A 16969-nucleotide genomic window follows, 5' to 3' on the forward strand; every position below is an offset into this window, starting at 1 on the left:
AAAATGTTTCATTAAAAAATCACAAGTGTAACTTCTTATTATAACAATAACACAACATACGATGCGATTGATAAGGTAGGTACTAAATTCGTAACAATGTCTCACTGAATTTTAGCGTACTTTTTACTTAGCCGTTGAAAAAAACTTGGGTTAGTAGTATTTCATTTGATTTTTGTAGTTTTAATAGTTTAAGTACATTTTCTTGTGAAATTGGATAAATAAAAAAGGTGTTTCAATAACAATTGTTTTATTACACAAACTCTAAAAGTACACGTCATATAAATTTGTAAAATACTGTATTCGCCATCCTTATTATCTATACCCATTTCTTGTTACATTAATTATTGATAAATTGATAAATGCTGTAAAAGCAAGACAAATGGTATTTAAAAAAAAACTATTCAAATTAATCCAAAAACAAAAATTTTGATTATAATTTTTGATAAAAACAAAAAACAATATTTATTTGTAACACAATTAAACATATTTTATATTCCTGCGACAATTCAAATTGAAGTTAAAGGCAAATTTTCATTTAAAAAAATTCAATATCAAGATGAATTTGTTCGATCACGTCCTATTTTATTATCTAAAATTTTATCTGTAAGGTTTTTTTGCGAAATTGTTTAGTTTTTGTAGGCATTTTTGGCTTTATCTATATATATAAAAATGAATTGCTGTTCGTTAGTCTCGCTAAAACTCGAATACGGCTGGACCGATTTGGCTAATTTTGGTCTTGAATGATTTGTGAAGTCCAGAGAGGGTTTAAAAGGTAAATAAATATGAAAATGCCCGGAATTAAATAAAAATAACAATTTTGTTTTTCCTTTGATGTGTACCCCGTCGGACGGATTCCTTTGTTTGTTTTAAGTTTATTTTATACAAAAGTTTAGGTCTTTTATTTATCGATTGAGGCACTACGAAGTCTGCCGGGTCAGCTAGTTTTACATAACAATATTGCTGTACAATTAACTAATATTTATCACTAACAAGCAATTGTATTATGTTATATTGGTTCCGTAAAATATCTTAAGCGGTAGCCGGCGCCCAGAGATACAACTAAGTGAATACCCACCGATCACTTTGAGAAGTCGAAGTCTTAGTTTTTTGTATAGCGGTTGTCCTAGCTTGGTGGATTGGAATGAGAAACTCTTGATTGTACTCTTGATAATACGCTCCACTAGTAAATAATAGTTTTAATAAGCAAAGCGTTGGTCTGGCTTAAAGCCTAATTTATCTAAAGCTGGGTTGCAAGCGAAGTTGATCATCGGCGGTGGACCGCACATCAGTACTAGAACATCGTTGGACGGCGGAAACAAATGGTCGCGGATCATTTCATCGTTGATGAAACCGGAGCTGTATTTCCAACCTGAGAAAAATAATAATTTTAATATTCCATATTGTATGACGTTTTGTTTCAAGGAAAGTGAATGGTCACTGTTGTATTTTAAGATTAGTCTGGAACATCCCGTAAAATTTGATACGTTTCATATTGAAGCAAAAGTTCTTTTTACACGCTTTATATTAGCTTCACTTGTATGTATGTATGTTTGTAACTGACTCCTGTAGTCGCAATTTTGATCCACTTTAAACGGCCAGATTTCATTCAAACTTTGTAGACTTATCGAGGACCGTTGGATGACAATACACTAATTTGATAAGATTATTCCATTATTCAATTTGCAAAATAAGATTTTTGCCAATTTATATGATTTTTATCTATAGTCGATAGGGCAGGAATTGATGTTAATAGTTTTAAAGTACTTAATAGTTTTAAAAATACGCTTTTATAGAAAATTTAACTAAAAAATAGAAAATAAATTTTAATAAATTTAAATTGAAAATATGTAGTGTCAAATATATTTTATTGTAAAAAAAGCGTGGGGTGCTTTTTAAGATATTATTTAAATAATAATTCTTCTACTCATATCTGTCAGAACTATTATTAATTTTTTATGTTTAAGTTAAGGCGAATTTACATTACGAAATTAGTGGCGTGAAATTAATTTCGTGACATTAGTTTTACCAACAGTTTCACGTGTAATTTAATACTTTCGTTATGCATGCATTAATTTCATGCATGGAAATTAGTTTCGTGCCCTGCGCGATTTTTTGGTGAAATTAATGTCATGCAACTAATTTCATAGTGTAGACGCGACGTGAAACTAATGTCGCGAAAGGGCCTGCGCTGTGCGGACGTGTGTATTGTTAGTTCGGACGCGCTTCAAGCGTTGAAAATGGCAAACCAACGATGGAGTACAGATAAAAATATAGATCTTATTAATGAATATCAGCGACAAGGGTGTCTCTGGGACCCAAAACACCTATAGTAAAAAAGCAAAATTATATTCACTCATTCGATAATAGTTTTATAGCTCTCAGGATCTTCATCTGCTAATTCAGAGACTAACTTCATTGCACCTAAATGCCTTCTTGTTGACCATCCTCGAATCTACCAACATTTTTTTTTATTGATAATCTTTTTTTTAAGTTTATAGATATATGTATAAGCATTTCTTTAGCTACATTGAATATAGCATATAGCATAGAATATAGCTTTGATGGTGATGGCGCCATGGTTACTGCGATACTGTGGATTTCGCGACACTAATTTTTTGTGGAAATTACTTTCGCATATATCGAAACTACTTTCGTGAAACTGAGCTCAACATGCATGACACTAATTTCGTAATGTAAATCCCGCATTATGTAAGTTTTGCGTTAACATGTCGTCGTGGCCTAAAGGATAAGACGTCCGGTGCATTCGTATCTAGCGATTTACAGCTGTTCGAATCCCGCTGGCAAGTACTAATTTTTTGTAATGAAATATGTACTTAACAAATGTTCACGATTGACTTCCACGGTGAAGGAATAACATCGTGTAGTAAATATAAAACCCGTAAAATTATAATTTGCGTAATTAGTGGTGGTAGGTGAGTCCGCACAGGTAGGTTACCACAGGCCTGCCTATTTCTGCCACGAAGCAGTAATGCGTTTGGGCTTGAAGGGCAGGGCAGCCGTTGTAACTATATTGAGGCTTTAGAACTCATATCTCAAGGTGGATGGCGAGATTTACTTGTATATGTCTATGGGCTCTGGTAACTACTTAACACCAGGTGGGCCGTGAGCTCGTCCACCCATCTAAGCGATAAATAATAATAAAAAAGTGTAACAGAAACATACTCATACTAACGGTCAAATGTTATAAGTACATATAATCTTCAACAAAGACATTGATTCTGGTCGAGAATCGAACGACAGTACTTATTGCCGGTCTGTTGCTTCATTCACGCTTTTGCATTCATGTTGCTTAATTCGTTCATTCATGCTACGCATGTAACATATTGAGCACGCCAGACGTTCTACACTTTCAACGAATATCTTCCGTTAGGATCAACTAATGGAGGTTGGTACGTTTAGGTTTTCTGTTAAATTGTACCTCCGAGATAATTGGATGCGAGCAATCAATATTGAATCATAAAATCGACCACTGAAGTCAGTGTTTGCATTAATGTGTTTTTTGATTTACACACAATAGATATATTGCAGAATGGTTCTTTAGTAGAATTTTAAGTTAACCATAAGTTTTAATTGCACATTTTCTCTCCCTTATTTCGATCCTTAATGAATTACTCCAGCGAGAAGAAATTAAATCTAATGCGTGAACTTTATGTGAAACTTTCTGTACACTCACCATCCGTTGGCCGATCAATCGTGTACCAAACTTGGAATTGGGAAGGATGTTCCCTTTGGTATCTTTCTAATTCATCTCTAAGTAGAATGTCATCTTCGCTTTGGTTCGCGAATAGCAGCTTCAGTTCGGTGCGGTCGTTGACGTCAGTGCATATATGTCGGACCAGCTGAAGCATTGGAGCTATGCCAGTACCGCCTGTTCAAACAAAATATTGGATATTATTACATAATATTTCGGACAATGTAATATTATAATGTTCGAAATTATACACATAGCTAAAGGATTAATTTATGTTTTTTTCAGAAACCATCATTCCTAAAGACATCTTTTTTTTCCAATCTAAGCTGATGGTCTAGAGCGGCGGTCGGGGAACTTTTTTAATTATTACCCCAAAATATTTTTGTGTAAGTTGATATTACCCCAAGAAGAAAAAAAAAACCAAATCACTTCTTTTTAGCATCTTTCATATTATGGTCCCCATGATAATTTTGAGAAGAAAACTTATAACTAAAAATTTAATTTAAACATCATTTATTCAACTTATCAATGTAATACCTAGTAATACATAACGGTAATAATAGTAATTTAAGTAATATACAGTTGAGGAGTTTCATTTCGTTTCATCGAGTTTGAAATCACAACGATTCTAAAGAAGTTTCACTTCAATATATACTTTTTACTCACAAAAGTTTCATTTTTACCCCCCAAAATTTCATTTTACCCCATTTGGGGTAATTTACCCGGGTTCCCCGACCTCTGGTCTAGAGAGACCACATCAACGTAACCTCAACTAGTAGGTGAGCTCACGGGGCTCAAACCTGACGATGTTGCTAACACGAACCCTAGCAAGAGTAGTGCTCGGCGAGTGCTCGTCGTACTCGCCGAGCCCTTCGTCGCAAACGACGGGTTCGACGAGAACGATGACCGATACAGACATCATTGTACATTGTATCTTTACTTAACATTATAATAATACTTAAATGCATGTTTGTTACTTTTAAGCGGATGCACCGTTTTTGTATTTTAGAGGTTAATCGATGTTTTAGATTCGGTAGGAAACGCTGCAATCGGGTTGTAGAATTATTTTATTATTTCAGTACAAGGGAAGGCTTTGAATAATTCTTGACATTGCAGGGAACGTTGGCTCGGGATTAGTTTTAACAAATGGGTGTTTTTCATATTCAATGATCGTCACAGGGGAGCGTGAACAGTAAAAATGATTAGTTTTGTATTTAAAAATACCAATGAATTTAATGTGTGCAATTTGGGTTTTTGGTTTCAATTATTACGTATAATAGATGTATTCACGACATTACTTCAGTGTTGCCATTTCTTTCTATTCTCTAGAGTTTGACTTTTAATGTAGCACTCACTGACTGAGGCTAAGCTAATACAATTCTGTTTTTTCTTTTATAATCAAGATTCAACAATTCTTGCAATTTTCTAGCCGAGTGTAATTTTTCGTTATCAAATGAACTCGTCAACCCCCTTTATAAATCTGAATGAGTACTATTCTTCTGATTTAAATAAATATCTTGTTTTTAGAAGACTATAAAAACATTATCGATATGTGAATGGATTTATGAAATTTTTATTTTATTCATTTATTCCCCAAGTTCATGATGATTTATTAAATTTTATTACTTTCATGATAAATGTTATCAAATGCAAAATCATTTATAATTAAATCGTAAATGTCAATTTAAACCGTAACCTACATTTAATCCTATCACGTATTGAGATTGTGTTATCAATATAATAAAACTTAATGACCTGCAATCAAGTTCAATTTCTTGACGACAACTTTTGTAGGCGGATCTTTTCTTAATTTCTTAATGAGGAATGTTCCGTTTCCTGTGTACTGCAATCTCCCTGACGGTCCACGGACATCTATAGTATCATTTATCTTCATATTGTTCAAGTACTGAGACAGCTTCCCTCCCTCGGGAAACTTCGGATGTACATTCTTAAAGTATACCTGAAATTGAAATAGTAGTGCTATGTTAATTAATTTTATCAAAACTGTTTGATGTCTATAGTGAAACTTGCTTGTGATCGTGACATGAATTAGTTGAAAATAATTAGCAAATCACGACAAGCATTCGTGGACTACTTCATATTATAAAGGCTCAAAGCGGTCAGAGTATCAGAAATCTTCACATTTTTAATTTCTACCTTTCCAATTAATAAGGGAATTAAAGTTCAAATGATCTATGTGAAATATTTCCGAACACAAAGTCGGCGGTAGTAAGGGTGGTAAGCTGATAAGCATACGGGGGTGGTGCGATCAATGGCCCTATACGGGGCCCCCGTGTGGGGCCAGTCCCTGGCCGTGGGGGTAGCGAAGCTGCTGCAACGGCCGCAACGCACCATCGCGGTCAGGGTCATCCGTGGCTATCGCACCATCTCCTTCGAGGCGGCGTGTGTACTGGCTGGGACGCCGCCTTGGATCCTGGAGGCGGAGGCGCTCGCCGCTGACTATCAGTGGCGGGCTGACCTTCGTGCCCGGGGCGTGGCACGTCCCAGCCCCAGTGTGGTCAGAGCGCGGAGGGCCCAATCTCGGCGGTCCGTGCTGGAGTCATGGTCTAGACGGCTGGCCGATCCTTCGGCTGGTCGTAGGACCGTCGAGGCGATTCGCCCGGTTCTTGTGAACTGGGTGAATCGTGACAGAGGACGCCTCACTTTCCGGCTCACGCAGGTGCTCACTGGGCATGGTTGCTTCGGTGAGTTCCTGCACCGGATCGGAGCCGAGCCGACGGCAGAGTGCCACCATTGTGGTTGCGACTTGGACACGGCGGAGCACACGCTCGTCGCCTGCCCCGCATGGGAGGGGTGGCGCCGTGTCCTCGTCGCAAAAATAGGAAACGACTTGTCATTGCCGAGTGTTGTGGCATCGATGCTCGGCGACGACGAGTCGTGGAAGGCGATGCTCGACTTCTGCGAGTGCACCATCTCGCAGAAGGAGGCGGCGGGGCGCGTGAGAGACGCACAGGCCCGCCGCCGTCGAGCGGGGGCCAGGGAGGCGGATCTCGCCCAAGTCTTGGCCCTCTAAGTGTTTCGGGTCTCCCTCACATGTCGGCCTGGGGACCGGCGAAGGGGGCCTAAGAAGACGACGTGCAAGCTGCTCTGCACGCGTTTTATGCATGAGCATCCGGGTGATGGAAGGCCGGCTATCCTCAACCCACGCTGGTTCTGACCCAGCGGGGTATTCCGTAGGATAGACCATTCTAACCGGCGCCATCTAGGCGGGCTTCGGATAGCCTGCCGACCGAGAGGGCTGGTGGTCGTGGCGCCGACGACCGCCAGTCCGGCGTCCCGAGGGGGAGGGTGATGGGAGAGATGTGCTCCGCACTAAACGCTTCACTTTCCCCCCCTTGCCTTTTCATGACTTTTGTCTCATGCGAGGTTTGGACGTTGGTTGTTGAGAGACAGGAGATTTTAGTCGGTTCGACTCCGACATGCCCCGCCCTCCATCCCCAGTGAAGGGCGGAAGTCCGGCGATTTCCTCCTGACAAAAAAAAAAAAAAGCTGATAAGCATTGAAAAATCAAAATGGCTGCGGGCGTAATGCATTGTCTCAGAGGTGCACGAGTTGTATCTGCAAGCTTCGTCTTACACTGCAGATTTAGGATTTTATTTAGATATCATTGTTGATTTAACGATCTCAGTTCCCACTTTATATTAAATAGTCACCAAATATATAGACGTTACAACATGATTGCCGCCTGCTTAGTTTCTGAACGTCAAAATGTCAGCGAGCAACGTCCGCCATGACACTTTTTAACTTTCAAATCCAACCGCCAAGAGCAACGCATCCATTTTATATTTCTCTTATATTAAGTAAGTCTTTAATTTGTCATTTAAGAGAAAAATAAATATCTAAATCAAATACAGTCTATGCTCAATTACCACAAAGCAAAACCGCCGCCTATCTTGGAGACATAAGCTCGAAATCTCAATTGCGTTGAATAAGAACTGTCTCACCTTTCAAACGAACAGAAAGGATGGTAGTACCTACCCGCGCGTGCTAACAATACGCCCTACCAGTGAAGTACCTTCATAGTTAGTTTGGTAAATTGCTATTGTTTTCTGTTTACTATAATTTCGTGGCTAATTCCCGTTTTGCTTCTAGAATGATCTCTTTACACCATGGATACGAAGTTATTATTAATTAACCTAAGAATATTTTATATGCTCGGTTAATAATTAAAATAAGAATGTATATGTAGTTATTTACATTTACGCACTCACCTTGATAACCAAATCGACATAGCCTTTATCCTCATCGCTCGACACCGGCGTGTATGCTCTTATGACTAGGTCGTCGTTAATTTTTGCAGACAAATGAATATGTTGACCGATCGGTAATCCTAAAACATGAATTTGTTACGTTGTCACATTCCTGTTTAATTCAAATTAATTCTGCGCTAAAATATCATAACAGTCCACGCGTTGAACGACATAAGAAATAATTAAATAACAAATTGAGAACAGCCAACAAAAGAAATATAACGAGCTTGTTTTTAATTATTATTTTCCTATTGATTACGTATACATATTTTCTTTTAGTTTTTAAACGCGAGTGTGGAATTCAATAAAAAAAAAAACAGGAAAATATGTTTTGCAAAACATTTATATTGTCGACATGATTTTTGCACAAATTGAATTTTTATTTTCTTGAACTTGTAGGCAAACGAGCATACGTTCAACCAGATGGTAGGTGGTTACCTTCGGCAATGAACTTCAGCAATGTCAGCAATGCCAGGGGCAAGGCCAAGCCGTTGCGTACTTTTAAACTACCTTAGTTAATTTTTTTTATGTACTTGACTGATTGTAAGATCAAAAATTATTTAATCAAGACAAGCATTATATACTTATGCTATTTAGTATTCATAGAATCGTTCACTCTCGTTTGTGGAGAAGTAAAAGTGAAAGCGGTAAAATTTATCGTCCTGCCTATTTCCATCACGAAACTGAAGTCATAAGTTCCGGTCCAATGGGTGGGGCAACTGTTATACGAGGGCTACACTGAAGTTTTCCAAACCCATTAATGATCAAGTTTATATAAACATGGATGTACTTATTACTTTCCATTCGCTCATATTATTATTGAAAATATAATTGATCTGAGGTCAAGTTTTTCACGTGTTGGTTGAAACTTTCAACCAACTTGAAAGCTATCTTGACTTTGATACCAAACCTCTCACGAAATCTTTGATTAATTCTCAAAAGCAATCTGTAGGTGTGCAGTGCAGTCGACTCTTAAGGCGATATTTGCAAATCATAAAAAACAATCTCAGAAATATTTTCGTTCAAAAACCACGAGTAGCATTCGCAGTTTAAAAATTTATATGCAGTCAGGTTGGTGTTTACGAGCATATAAACATTATATCTTCATTTATTATCAAGTTTAACAGCTTTAAAAGTTATAAGCGCGTTTAGACATACTCGGATAGAGATAATTGAAACTAGTTTTACGGTTAGTATCGCGTATATTATTTCCGACGTTTTGAATACTTAACAGTTTTTGTTTTCACGGACCACTTTGGTATTATTCGTCGAATTGAAAATTGTGCTAACAAGTTTCCGTCTAATTTTCCATAGATATTATCGAAATAGCCCGCTACTTTGAATTTAAAATGCAAAATGTTCAAGCGAACGTGTGAACGAAATCACGACCCTAGTGTTAAGAGGATACCTGATTACATATAAAACAATCGCAACGTGACCCCACTTTGAGACATGAGATCTAAGTATCAATTTATTGTATAACTGTTGTCCCACCAATCCAACCAGAGCGATAGACTGCTTCGTGGCAGAGATACGCAGGATAGTGTCATCTACCCGTGTGTGCTTATAATGCGCTCAAACAAACTGCAGTTCTTACTTATTATTCAACTATAATTTTATTAAATTACCTTTTTTATTTAATGACAGAATGTACGTAATTGTAGTATTACATTACCAAACATAAAATTACTATATGATAGCTTGATAGCGTGGCTTAAATAGATAACACTCAGACAACAATGAATTATAAAATTTGCTTTATCAGATTTCATAGAATTTTATTGATCCATTACCTACATTGATAAATATTTTAGAAAATTACTTAACTGTGGGATTGTTTTTATTTCTTTTTGAATGTAAAAAACTAAATAGGTAATTCGAAGGTTATTTTACTTAAATAGGTGGTAATACGGTGAGAAAACCAGATAAGTATTATTTTTAAATCGACTTAAAAAAAGGAGGTGGTTCTCAATTCGACTGTATTTTTGTATCTGTTCCCTTTTTTTTTTTTTTTTTCCACAGGAGAAAATCGCCGGATCCCCACCCGCGCGGCAGGTGGGGTATGTGGGAGTTGAACCCACTAAAAACTCCTGCCGCTCACAACCGGCGCCCTACCTCGGACCGGGCCGGAGCCCAGTCGGGGCTATTGAAACGGCGGGACAGGGTTGACGCAGAGCACATTACATCCATCCCACCGTCCCACGGACGCCGGACCGGTGGCCGCCAGTGACACGACCACCGGTTCCCTCGTTCAGCGGGCCGAGAGCCCGCTTTGATGGCGCCGCGTTACACTTTCCCCCAGAGCGGTCGGGGGAACGCGGTCTACCATCACCCGGCTTCCTATTGCGGGTGAGCGTGCCAAGCACGCCACCCCACGTCTGGGTCTCTCCCCGCACAAAACGGGTGGGACCCCTAGCTCTTAGGGGGCCAGGTCACGGATACGACCCCGGTCCCGACCCCCTGCTCGGCGGCGGCGGGTTTCTGCGTAGTGAGGAGAGCTTTCCCTCACTCGCCCCACCGCCTCCTTCTGCGAGATGGTGCACTCGCAGAAGTTGAGCATAGCCTTCCATGACTCATCGCTGCCAAGCATCGACGCCACGACGCCAGGCAGCGACAAGTCAGGTCCTATCTTTGCGACCAGGACACGGCGCTGCACCTCCCACGCGGGGCAGACAGCGAGCGTATGCTCCGCCGTGTCCAGGTCGTGTCCACAATGGTGACACCTCGTCGTCGGCTCAGCCCCTATCCGGCGCAGGTACTTCCCGAAGCATCCGTGCCCGGTCAGCACCTGCACCAGACGAAAGGTGAGACGTCCTTCGCCACGATTCACCCAGTCATCAAAGACCGGGTAAACCGCCTCGACGGTCCGTAGCCCCCACGTGGGGTTGGCCAATCGCCTCGACCACGACTCGAGCACGGACCGCCGAGAATGGGCCTTCCGCGCCCACATCTCACTTTCGGGGAGACGCGCCACGCCCCGAGCACGAAGCTCGCTGCGCCACCGATAGTCGGCAGCGAGCGACTCCGCCTCCAGCTCCCATGGCGGCGTCCCCGCCAAAACACACGCCGCCTCGAAGGAGACGGTGCGATATCGGCGGATGACCCTGATGGCAACGGTGCGCTGTGGCCGGCGCAGGAACCGAGCCATAGTGGCCCGGTTGCGCGGCTCAGCCCACACAGGTGCACCGTACAGGGCCATCGATCGCACCACCCCCGCGTAGAGGCGGCGCACAACCTGATCCGGTCCCCCAATATTCGGGAGCAGCCGGCTCAAAGAACCGGCCGTCCTCATCAATCGGGGGACCAGCTCCGCAAAGTGAGCACGAAAAGCCCACCGGCTGTCTAACACGAGGCCGAGGTACTTCAGCTGCACCCCGACCCCTATCCGGACGCCTCCAACCACGATGTGGGTGTCAACGGGTGGCGCCCTCCGCGGCCCGTGAAACCAGAGCCTCGGATTTACTGAGCGCCACGTCGAGACCCAGCCTCCTTATCCTTCCGACGACGAGGGCCACTCCCGCTGTGGCGAGACGGGCAGACTCCCTATAATCATCCCCCCGGGCCACGACCAACGTGTCGTCCGCGTAACAAATAACGCGGAGGCCCGGGAGGAGGGCGCCCCTCAGCACCCAGTCGTACCCGATATTCCACAAGAGGGGGCCGAGAACCGACCCCTGTGGAACACCACGCACGACCGGAAAACGATGAAGGGTCCCACCGTACCCGGTACATACGACCGACCTGGCCCCCAAATAGGACTCAACCAGTCGGCGGAGGTAGAGGGGCACTCCATGCCTCTCCAGTGCCCCCCCTATCACGGTCCAGGGCAGAGTGTTAAATGCGTTGGCGATGTCAAGAGACACCGCCAGCGCCACCCCACCCCGAGAAACGGCCTCGTCCGAGAGGGACCGCACGCGAAGAATTGCATCCACGGTCGAACGGCCCTCCCGGAAGCCGTACTGCTCCGCCGACAGGTCAGGCCCCACCCCGACCAGGTGCCCAACGATGCGGGCAGCCAGAATACGTTCCAGCGATTTTCCCGCCTCGTCCAGCAGTACGATAGGACGATACCCGGCGGCTGTATCCACCGGGCGCCCCTCCTTCCTCAACAGCACAAGTCTACCCGTCCGCCAGAGCGACGGAAACCGTCCCGACTCCAAGCAGCCATTATATAGCTCAAGGAGCCGGTCCCCCAGGGCACCGAGGGCCAAGGCCAATACCCGGCCGTGGACTCCGTCCGGGCCGGGAGCCGTGTCTCTCGCAGTCATCTTGACAACGGCCACCCGGAGCTCTGCCTCGGTAATACGGGGCACCTCAGCAGGAGCTTGGCCGTCGACGGTGTCAGACGGCCCGCCCATAGCGGAAGGGACAAAACCCTCCCGCTCCTGCGGGAACAACGCCGAAACGATGTCCCGCAGTTGCTGGGGCTGGAGACGCTCAGTCATAGAGGGGGCCCACGGGCGTAACTTGCCGCGTACCAATTTGTATGGGCTCCCCCACGGATCCGCTTCGAGCGCCTCCAAGAGTCTCTCCATGTTCTGCTCCTTGGCCCGCCTGATGGCCAGTATCTGTTCCCTTAGAACTTTTTTCTAGGTGAACCGATTTTGGTTAATTCAGTTTTCATTTGAAAACTGGTGCTTCTCATATCGTCCTGTTTAAGTTTATTACGATGGAATTATCCTTTTCTCATTTTATTTTGTTTTTTGTTACATTTTTTATTATCTATACAATGGTGGTAGGACCTCTTGTGAGTTCGCACGGCTAGGTACCACCGCCGTGACCATTTTTGCCGTGAAGCAGCAATGGTGTGGGGCAGCCGTTGTACTATTAAAACTGAGACCTTACACTCATATCTCGAGATGGGTAGCGGCGTTTACGTCGTAGGTGGCTATGGGCTCCGGTAACCACTTTACACCAGGTGGACCGTGAACTCCTCCACCCATCTAAGAAATAAAAAAAAAGTCTTAATTGTATTATAGTTATATAATATTTTTGAGGGTTTTTGGATATTTATTACACAATGTTATTTGAACTTATTTGTTTTATACTGGAAGTTACTCCCGAACATAGTAGGTAAGTATTTCATCAGAAAAATTGGTACCTATAGGGCCCTAAAGGATTTTAACACTGGCATAGTCGCATAGCATGATACAAATATACACTGGCGTCTTATCCTTTAGGCCATGAGAACTTTTTTGGTATTTTATTTTCATTTCATAATATAATAAATAAAATTTATAATAGTTTATATATCATATATAATGTTATTTATATACAACACTATTTCGAAATGAATGAAAATTAATAGTGAATAAATCCTGTCTGTTAGTGTTAACAATCAACTGTTTTGTAGATAAGACAAAGCATTGAACATTTTGTAGAATTAGATAAAAAAAGGATACTTTGTTATCAATATTGTAAATTGTATCTGAAATATTTTTAGTGAATTTGATAAGTTTCATAAAATTAAGCATCATATTAAATCATGCTTGTACTGTCTATTGATAATTAAAAACTAAGATTTCTGAAAATAATAGTTTTCATTCGACATATAAAAAATTTAGTTACATATTTGTAAAACGGTTAACTCTAAGTCAGTTCCGAATAAAATCACTTTGATATACAGTTCAAATGGTACGATATGGCTATTTTTACCTTTAAGTTACAGCACTATAAAAATACTTGCCCAATACATGTTGAGGAGACGGCAGTCCCAGCCTGAATCTCCTGGTGTCATGACTGATTTCTTCCCTTTCTATCAGCGGTAATGCATATTTTACGTTAGAATCTACTAATGTTATTAACTTTTTGCTAGATCCTTTAGATTTCTTTCCCCATAGACAATTGGCTATTATAGTTGCTAAGACTACCACTGATCCAACACCAAATATTATTGGTAGTACCTGAAACAAGAAGAAAAATGATCGCACTTTTTAATAGTTCATACTTTAGCAATATTTCTATGGTTAAGTAATTATAACAAAATAAAGGATTAAAAAAATAACTAATTAAAATTACTTTTAGGAAAACGTTCACATTTTACCAGTTTTTGTGGAAATTATAATAAAAAAATTGAACAAAACAATGAAACCAACTCCCACAAAACAAAATGTATCATCGAAGTAGTTGAAGTCAATTCACAATAAGAATAATTCAAAACTACTGGACAGATCTTGATAAAATTCAAATACTTATGGTCCGCCACATAAGAAGTAGGAGTTTTCAAATTAAAAAATAATCATTAAAATTGGTTATCTAGAAAAATGTCTTGAGGTAGCACACATTGTTGTAATGTATTAAATAAGTCATTTAACTATACAAGGAATTTTAAAGCAAATTCAAGTTTTTAGTGCCCCTGATTGCTGGGCTGAGGGTTGTGGGTTTGATTCCCACATTGGGCAAGCCTTCTAGTGCTGAAACTGGTTTATTTTCTCTTTTAGAGTGTACTATTTTATTTAATCATAAATAACTAATAATATGTATCAATCCTTAGTTCTCATAGTATAGGGCCAGGTGACCGTGTGTGACTTGTTCTCGGTTCTTTCTATTATGATTACTTTTATGTTATTAATTAACTAGAGCTGAGGTAGATCCATTACACACAAGGGAATCACATCTAATTATTTTCTCATCGCAAAAATCTATGAGCTTTTCCTTGTACTTGTGACAATAAAAATCTATGACTATCCTTATGTCTATATAATTATTGAGTTTGTCTAATAGTAAAATTCAAAGCTATGAAATTAGATCCTACTAGTGAATCTATAGTTTGGTCTTCTTAGATTAACAAGAACTATACATTATTAACAGCCTTTTGTTTTCACCAAGTTCCCATCATCAGAGCTAATGATATGTTGTGGCAGTAAATTAAAATAGTCTACATAAATGTGACGAATGGCTAATGAATGGAAAAGCCTGAACCTGAATACCTAATACCTTCTTTCCCATAAAACGAAACTTTTTTGTAATAAAGGCTTTGAACTATTTTTCAGATTATTCGTATGATTAGTTACTTGTTGTATGAATATATAACAGGAACTTGTGAATAATCAGAAAATTAGTGTGAATTGCTCTAAAATATTTAGTTGAATTTCTTATAAGACTTTTACAATTTTGATACACAAATGTATAAAAGAACAGCTTATCAATGATATGAATGATATAATGCTTTATATTTATATGTATCTACTGAAGCGTAATATATGTTTTCATAGATTTGAATGTATTTTTTTAGACAGTTGAAAAGAGGTTAACAGCAGTTTTAAGCGTTTCGTGTTTTGATATTATGTTTGCTAAATTACAAATTAGAATTAGTGTTAATAGAATGACATGTTTAGACTTAATGCTTAGTGATAACATGAACACATACTGTAAAATTTTCAATGAAATCGAACACAGCCACTACTAAGTTATTCATATTGAGTATTTGAACAATAACACAGAAAGGTGTTTTGAGCTGCGTACAAGTCTTGTTCGTTAAACAATTATGAAATGACTGTTTCAATGTCATTTAGGTACAGCGCCTCTGACTCCTACTAAAGTAAATGAACTTTGAACAGTTCTTATCTTATTGCACATTAATTATTGAACAAAATTTGTAAGTAGGCTTGACATAGAACATGGGACGTAATTACTAACCGCACTTCCCGTTTCACTCATGTTTGCTCAAATACCAACTGACTGCTTAAATAACTAATACATACTTTTATTGATACGATTACATATCTACAAGATAAATATTATCAACTAAGTAAATCACTATTATTTATACATCGCTGTTAAACAAGCCTCTACTATTCAAGTGTTTATACTTACAATTTTAGAATTGATAGTCTGAAACATTTTATGTTCTTCGAATTCCTTAGAGTTCTTGGAAATCTAAATCACATACACCTGTAAAACAGCTGTATTATTGCATAATAAATAAGATTTCATCTCGGAACGTGGTGTCCTTGTCGTCGGCGAATGGCGTTTGGCGTACGCGTAGGCTGTAAGATAATATATTTTTGTTCTGGTTAAATACAAGCGAATGCTGCCATTCGCTGTTTTGGTTCATGACATTGTTTTCTAAAAATAAAATCCAGCGCTAGTTTAAATCCTATTTATGAAGCTCGAGATTTCATTACTGCATTTTTGAAATAAGTTTTTGTCAAGTTATTCATGAGTACCTGTCAACACCGGCATATTTAATTTTTAAACTTATTATTATTTTTTAATATAATTAATACCAACGTCATAAGTAAAAAGATTTTCTAGGACTTTATCATAAAAGAAGACTTAAAAAATCCAATCTCCAATTCTTTAGAATGTTTACTAGTAAAATCAAATTTACCCGCCAAGTTTAATCATTGTGTTTGTTTTTTTACGTAAACAAAGGAAATAAACCTTAAACAGCCAAGTCTTAAGTTATTTAAGGCCACAGCACAACCTCTCGTCGAAGTGCTCCAAAGAAATGGAAAGGCTAATTCATTTTTAATATTTACTTTGTTCTGTTTTCAGATTTATTTCTCCAAAAATTAAACCTAAAATTATTTGTGTTACACATTCCTGTTTAAATAGATGTCTTGTACATAAGGAGATATTATATATTTTATATTATTTTTGGAAATAAAGCTTTTATCATCCGTGGCTCTTCGGCCATTAGAGAGACAAACTATAAACAAACATCAGCATCTCCCCTAACGTCCACTTACCATTTTTCTCTGTACCCAACCAACTACGAATATAACTAGGTAGGTACTTAAAAGGTTGACGATGATGTGTCTATAGTTTTAGAAAATCGTTGTTCATTGCCTGTCTACCAACTGTTAGTTACTAGTAATAGGTGTTGTTTCTAACAATTCATGCCAACTGTTACGAAAATTAAAACAATGTGTTGATTGTTAAATCATAAATAATATTCCATAACTCATTAATATTTCAACATCATAGTTTACAATAATTTAGTTGTTTTTTATAAGGGTACCTAGTACGTATTAGTTATCAA

The 16969-nt window shown here is 39.6% G+C and overlaps 1 protein-coding gene across 5 annotated transcripts; it reads right to left on the reverse strand.

Annotated features, from left to right (window-relative positions):
* Positions 1-230: 230 nt before the first annotated feature.
* LOC101746108 (NADH-cytochrome b5 reductase 2) lies at positions 231-16859 on the reverse strand. Of its 5 annotated transcripts, none has more exons than XM_062671899.1 (7): positions 16152-16307; positions 15799-15971; positions 13670-13886; positions 7945-8063; positions 5468-5672; positions 3695-3889; positions 231-1369 (listed from the first exon to the last, which is right to left on the reverse strand). In XM_062671899.1, exons 2-7 carry the CDS (start codon positions 15823-15825, stop codon positions 1197-1199), a joined length of 936 nt encoding a protein of 311 aa, XP_062527883.1. In that variant the 5' UTR covers positions 15826-15971; positions 16152-16307; the 3' UTR covers positions 231-1196. The 5 variants fall into 5 exon arrangements, with proteins under 5 accessions (XP_062527883.1, XP_062527882.1, XP_004927810.1 ...); XM_062671898.1 differs by having other exon boundaries at positions 16216-16302; XM_004927753.5 differs by having other exon boundaries at positions 15799-16859.
* Positions 16860-16969: the final 110 nt, after the last annotated feature.

Source organism: Bombyx mori, chromosome 13, assembly GCF_030269925.1.
Source record: "Bombyx mori chromosome 13, ASM3026992v2".
NCBI lineage: Eukaryota > Metazoa > Arthropoda > Insecta > Lepidoptera > Bombycidae > Bombyx > Bombyx mori.

Bases quoted from the DNA above. Each gene is read 5' to 3' on its own strand.
- LOC101746108 (XM_012691871.4), bottom strand. From the start codon at position 15,493: ATGACATTGAAACAGTCATTTCATAATTGTTTAACGAACAAGACTTGT. The intron at 13,887-15,352 runs GTATGTGTTCAT...TTCTTGTTTCAG, and splicing joins ATTTCATTGAAAATTTTACA to GTACTACCAATAATATTTGG. The intron at 8,064-13,669 runs GCAAGTATTTTT...TTCATGTTTTAG, and splicing joins GTCTCCTCAACATGTATTGG to GATTACCGATCGGTCAACAT.